Raw genomic sequence first — 6451 nt, forward strand, 5'->3', positions numbered from 1 at the left:
AGTAAACATGACCAAAAGGTCAACTCTTTGTCTTTAAAATGCAAATGTTTTTTAAAAACAAAGGCGGTCCAGACATCATATGGAAATACACAAATCTTCAAGCCAAATTGTGATGAAAAACTTTTTGCATAGGATGTTTAAAAGTAACAAATTGTTACTACTAGAATTTAAGTTTTGTTATTGTAGAGAATTTGTCATCATTTGATTGGAAAAAATGGCGGGAAAGCGACCACAGGCAGCCCAGTTTATTAACAGTATTTTTCGGTGATTTGCTAGCTACAAAATTTAGTAAGACGCTACAGTAATTTTTTACCTAATTTTCCCGTTCGATTGTATTATGAAAGACGATAACATTACCTTAAAGTACATATAGTTTTAAAGGCGGTTTTTAAAAAATTATATTTACGACGATAACCACCTCAAGCTTATAGCGAATAAATTAATGTAAAACGATTCATTATCGATTGGTTACGAAGGCTTATCGATGTTGATACAAATGGTATAGAAAATGTGAAAAACAACATCAAAAGCGTGAGAATATTTAACGCCATGGTAAGATATAATAACTTAACATTTAAAGCTGATGTAGTGAATTGGTGTATTGTGGATATTTTCCACATTGCACTTCATTCTAAGCTTTTGTCTTTGCCGAACAGTGACTGTCCACATTTAGTATATTGACATCGATTTCGATTTGGGTTTAACATGTGTTTAAACATATATATTTGTCGTATAATAATGAAAACGTTCAACAATTATTGATAATTAAGCTTAAATATTTTTTAGATTTTAAATAAAATTAGACAAAAAGAAAGAAATATTTATATATGAGACCTTAATTTCGGCCTATTGGTGGCGTGCATCAAGACAAATACATGGCCGCACAAAGCTTTTGTCAAAGTCAACCAAAATGACAGGTATAATCACATGCACCCCAAAAATAGCTTATAAGACTTATTAGTATAGTTTTATATTAATATTAGTATCAATTTTATATTTATATTTATATTAGTATTTTATTGAGGCTTCGAGGGCTGGGATTTGTCAAGCAACCAGTGATTATTAGACATTAGCATATACCAACTTGTGTACTTCCTAAGAATGGCGTGCTCTTTGGTTAATTGGAGGTGAATATTGTACAATATTCACCTCTGAATCTCGGAATATTGAGTGGGCAACAAAATGGCATCTGCCGGGCAGTCGTTTTGCTACATTTCCGATGAGGAAATTGAAAAAATGAAAGTAAAATGCCATTCTTATCAATACTAAAAAGGCAACGAAGTATGGCCTAAAGTTTTGCTAAAAGTTTTGCGTGAATTGTTAGGCAAACTAAAGTTTCTGTTTGTTTGTTTTTATTGAATTATTGTATATAAAATAAGTTACTCTGTAAACAAGTTGGTATATGCCAAAAACAATTATTCGCCTCAGGCTCATTGAATATGGAGAATATTCAATTGAAGACTCGCTCTCGGTAAATATTCCCTGATATTCACTTCCCCTTTGGCAAATATTGCTAAATACTCACTGCTCTAGCAGTGAATTATGAGCTTTCCCACAGTTAGCCAGAGCAAAAGTATAATAAAATGTTTTTTACCCCGAATGTTTTCTTTTCTCTGATATTCAATTCTAAAGTTATTCACCTCTAGTCTCCTTTGCAGCGTTTTTAGTCAGTCCAAATGCTTCCCTCCCCACTGAGTGGGGGGGGGGGGGGGGATGAGAGTTTCAGAACAACACTAAGAATGGCTGCAAAAGACACTAATTCCCCTCAGGCTCAGTAAATATGGGGAGATATTTACCTTGCCACTTTAATACTTGCAACTTGGTAAACAGTTCCCTAATGTTCACCTTACCTTAGCCTGTGTCACATCCAGAATTTTCTTCGTTTTACGAAGAGAATTCCGGATGTGACGCAGGCTAACCTTACCTTTGCAAAAAAAACAAATTGTGGAATATTGGCTATTTATCAATTAATTTTCACAGACTGGTATAACTGTAGATGTGTATTCAGACCTTGCCTGCCCTTGGTGTTATGTAGGTAAGCGTAACCTTGACAATGCCATCAGCAAATACCTGACAGATAATCCTGGGCTTTCAGCTACTGTACATTGGCATCCTTACATCATTGATAAAAATACTGCAAAACATGGAGAAAATTACATGGATTATAATATCAGACGATGGGGTGGAGATGGATGGACCCAGTCATTGAGGAAATCAGGTAAAAAGATTGGCCTGGAGTTTAAAAATTGGCAGACATGGCCCAACACTTTACATGGCCATCGACTAATACATTTGACAGGGGAACAACAAGGTCCGAAGGGTCAGAATGCAGCAAAAGATTTGCTATTCAGCATGATTTATGAAGAAGGAAGGAACATTAGTGAAATTGATACCCTTGTAGAAGCTGCACACAAGCTCCATCTTGAAGGTGCTGAAAAGTACCTTAAATCCGACAAGGACACAGATGTTATATTATCAGCAGATGCTAATGCTAAAACAAGCTTGAGGATATCAGGTGTTCCGTATTTCATCTTCAGAGACAAGCAGAAATCATATACTCTTTCTGGAGCTCAACCATCAGATAATATCCTGCAAGTCTTGGGGCACTTGAAACACTAACAAGTTTCTAGCTGGCTTTACTGTGTGGACACACTAACCGGGACTACTTAAAGTGCCCCTAATGCCTAATCACAGACCTTATGTAAGTTGAAGATATATTCATGAAAATGCGAAAATCCAAAAATGTTTTGAAATTAAATGCATTCCTGATTTTTAAATGAGTTTTGAAAACGCGCCTTTTCATATAAGACTTGCGCATTCTTCCAAGTTGGATTCACTCGTACAATAAGTGAAAGCTCAATATTTTGGCATTTTTTCTTTCTTAAAACTTTTAAAAACAGCACTCTTGACCCACAAAAAAATTGGTGTATCACCCCGATGACGTAATTTTTCAGGGTCCTCAAACGCGGTACTGAAATTTCAAGAGTGAGTGGACACGAGAATTTGGCCAACGTTTTCGTGTCGTAAAGAAGCAGGAATTCGTTTGAAACGGAAAAAAATTGGAAAAACATGTTTAAGACAATGTGAGAATTTGTTCTAAATTGGTCTGTAATCAGGCATTAGGGGCACTTTAAATACAAAACTGACCAATCAGATAACAGTTTAATATAGACAGAGATTGAACTGATAACGGGCATTAGCCAATCAAATTATCTTGTTCCCATGCTCTTATTGTTTACTGTCAATCATGTGACTTTTTGGAGTTCACTGTGGGGTGAACAAGCAGTTGACTGGGGGGCAACTAGCGGATGTTAAGTCAAAACATGTCAAAATAAGTCCTCAAACTATTGTATTGGACTATTTCTAAAACATGAAACCAGAAAACAAGAGATCAAATTAAACAACTCCAAGAATCTACAAGCCATAAACAAACACAGCTATTACTGGAAGTGACGTTTATTGATAGCAACCTATTATATCGATGCGCTATTCTGATTGGCTGGCTAAAAATATTGAATTAAATGTCGCACTATGATTGGTTAATGATACTAGTTTATCTAGTGTTCCCAGTTGGGGTATATGCACAGTAACATTTTAAAGGAGTTAACAGATCAAGCAAAAATTACCATAATAACATTATATTCAAAACTAGAATTTATTTCTCATATTATAAGACTTAATAAAGTATTGTAGGTTCTGATAAGTATTAGTTTATTCCTTACACCAAGCTGGATGAACAAATCGCAAGTATATATTTTTATAAAAGTATTCCCTTAAAAAAAAAAAATTATTTATCATATATTCTCATCACATCAGTGAGTGCGTAGCAGCATGATCAGAGCACCTACTCATCCCACCCCTCCCTTGCTGGGAAGTAAAGTATTTCCTTTGGGGAGGGGGAGGTAGAGTAGTGGCTAGACAGCATCTTGTAATAATTTTTAGTTTAGAAATTTTTAGTGCCTCGTTTAAAAAAAAGTTTTAAAAAGTTTCTGTTGATTTGTACATATTTAAAAATGTTGTGAAAATGTCATCCAAGGTTGTTTTTCAATTTTATAAAGTTCTAACAGATTGCAAAGGTACATTTGTGTCTGACAGTCTGTAGAACATCATTGAATTATTTAGCCATACATGACACAATTGTTAGCAACTAGAAAAAGAAGTGTCTTTGATATATCACTGTTAGTGAATTCATGCAGATAGTAGTACAGTGTTTTCAATGTTTCCTCTAAAGATTGTTCACAATAAGGCTTTTGTTTTTAACCATCAACATGCAGGTAAAAAGCACCAGGATTAAGCTTTCCTCCTTAAGTTATTCATGTACTACCATTATTAATCCTCCATAATGGAATATGATAAACTGTTTCAGAAAATTTACTTCCTTGAACTTCTGATTAAAATTCTTGCAGATAAAAGTTGTGAGAAGCACACATACAAGGGAAAGAAGCCAGGAACTTCCTTGTAGTTTTTGAAGCATTCTCCCTGGGCTACAGAACTAGGACCTTTTATTCCCTTGAACAATTTTTTTACTTAAATCTGTATAAATTGCAGGTGTACTGTCAAGAATATTTGATTCCTTGGATAGATGAACTTCTAACTGCCTTAGTCGACATATTTCTCTTACTTTTGTGCCCATTGATATTTTTCTTGGTCTATATGAAGATCCTGTTCTCTTAAATGGAATAGGAACAGACAAGTCTTTGACAGGCAGAAGGTATGGAGGTGAGAGAAACTGATAGGTTAGAGGGATTCTCAAGGGAGCGTATGTCACCACTGCTTGAGCTCAGCGGACCAGGTTTGATTGTATCTGTATTAGTGATACGGTAATGCAGTGCTTTGTCAGGAAGGGTTGATGTACCCTTGCCATACACTTCTAGTATGGCTTCTAAAACTTCATAAAGAGTTGTGCTCTGTTATTCTGTCCACTTTGTTCCTGAAACAATTCAAAATGGAATAAATAAGCAGAGCCATAATAATTCATGATAATTTATTAATGGAAGTGGATGAATAGGTCCTCCAGTTCTGCCGATTGTTGCAAATACTTTTGATCCGGATTCAGATTCAAAGTAAACATTTTTTGCTTATAAAACAGAAAAAAATTGAATCACACGTGGCTGATTTGGTTAGCTAATAGGCCTGCTCAACCAATAAATCCTTATTTGGAATTCTGTATATTTATATTCTATTTAGTGCTGTTCTTCACTCACTCGCTGGTTGAGGTCCATATGGACCACAGAATGAAGGTTTCAACCAAATTTCAAAAAGTACTTGAGAATTAATGCAGAGAAAGTGAGTAAAAAGATGCAAACTTATACATTCTGCGAGATGTTTATATGGATATTTTCATAACAGGTTGATATATATTTGTTCATAACACGTCTTACCTTGAATTTAGTGAAGTGGCTAAACCCAGTGAATCCAAATGCTGAATATCAATAAAAAGAAACATTATTTTTGAAATCTCTTCAGGTGCTCTCCCCTATTAAGCCATTCTGTTACATGTGTTTGAAACTTCTGGTAAACGTCTGTGCTACTTGATGTGAATCTTTAAGGGAAGGTACATTTTTAATGGAGGAGGGGTTTGGGCTTCATAGAGGGAGTGTGTTTTTTTCAGAAAAAAAATGTTAACTTTTATGGAGGGCCAAACGTTTTCATCTTGATGAAAGCTAACTCTTTGTTAAGTGAAGGGTGAGGTCTACAACTTAAAAAAAAGTCTACTGCAATCCTCCAGCCTTGCCTCTTCCCTCCACCCTCGGGGAGAGGGAGACGGATGGGAGTTGAGGGGTAGGCCCGCTCCCCTCCCCCCCCAGCCGCCCCCCCCCCCCGCCCCCCCCCCTCCCCCCCCCCCCAAAAAAAAAAACCCTCAAATTTTCCTTATGAGGAAATGTTCTTCTCCCTTTTTGAATGCTAGCTTTGCAAATGTTTTGGGTAAGCAGGTCCTAAGGAGAAAGTATGACAACTTTCTACCAAAAAAACACTTCCAGCCATTCTATCAACAGTGAAAAGATGGAAACCTTTTCTCATAACAGAGACTCTATAGAAACATTACAAGCCATAAGGGATTAAACTATACTTACAGGCCAAAAAAATTGTGTCGAGATGATCATCTGATGGTTTGGAGGCTGTCACTGAGTGAATAATAGTTTTGGAATGGCTTGCAACGTAATGTAAATCTATCTCAGATGCCAGAACTGTGCTAAGATTTGAATCACGTTGATAGAAACTATGTAAAATAAAACGAAAGTCAGTACTTGTCGTATTCCCGTTTTTGAAACCCATTTTTTCAAGAGCTGAAGCTTAAGGAGGGGGGGCTTTTTAATGGTGCTTCTCTGTTTTTTGGTCATGGGTCATTTCTGCTAATTTTGCTCCACCTTCTGTTGTGGGTGTAGTTTGTTTGGTAGTGCTGTTGCTTTTGTTGTGGTTGCTTTAAGTTTAGTTTTTGCCAGTTTGTTAT

At 36.0% G+C, this 6451-nt stretch overlaps 1 protein-coding gene and 1 long non-coding RNA gene across 2 annotated transcripts; one reads left to right on the forward strand and one right to left on the reverse strand.

Moving 5' to 3' along the window:
• Positions 1–481: 481 nt before the first annotated feature.
• LOC148909678 (uncharacterized) lies at positions 482–3187 on the forward strand. The gene is made up of 2 exons (XM_089032317.1): positions 482–552; positions 1981–3187. The coding sequence occupies exons 1-2, from the start codon at positions 550–552 to the stop codon at positions 2617–2619; spliced, it is 642 nt and encodes a 213-aa protein (XP_088888443.1). The 5' UTR covers positions 482–549; the 3' UTR covers positions 2620–3187.
• A 1522-nt stretch (positions 3188–4709) lies between these two features.
• LOC148909679 (uncharacterized) lies at positions 4710–6093 on the reverse strand. The gene is made up of 3 exons (XR_016120158.1): positions 6075–6093; positions 5382–5422; positions 4710–4930 (listed from the first exon to the last, which is right to left on the reverse strand). It is a non-coding gene; the product is annotated as an uncharacterized LOC148909679 (long non-coding RNA).
• Positions 6094–6451: the final 358 nt, after the last annotated feature.

This window comes from Actinia tenebrosa, unplaced genomic scaffold (genome assembly GCF_029948245.1).
Source record: "Actinia tenebrosa isolate PJP-AT-01 unplaced genomic scaffold, QUT_ActTen_1.0 PGA_scaffold1__47_contigs__length_23844297, whole genome shotgun sequence".
Taxonomy (NCBI): Eukaryota; Metazoa; Cnidaria; class Anthozoa; order Actiniaria; family Actiniidae; genus Actinia; species Actinia tenebrosa.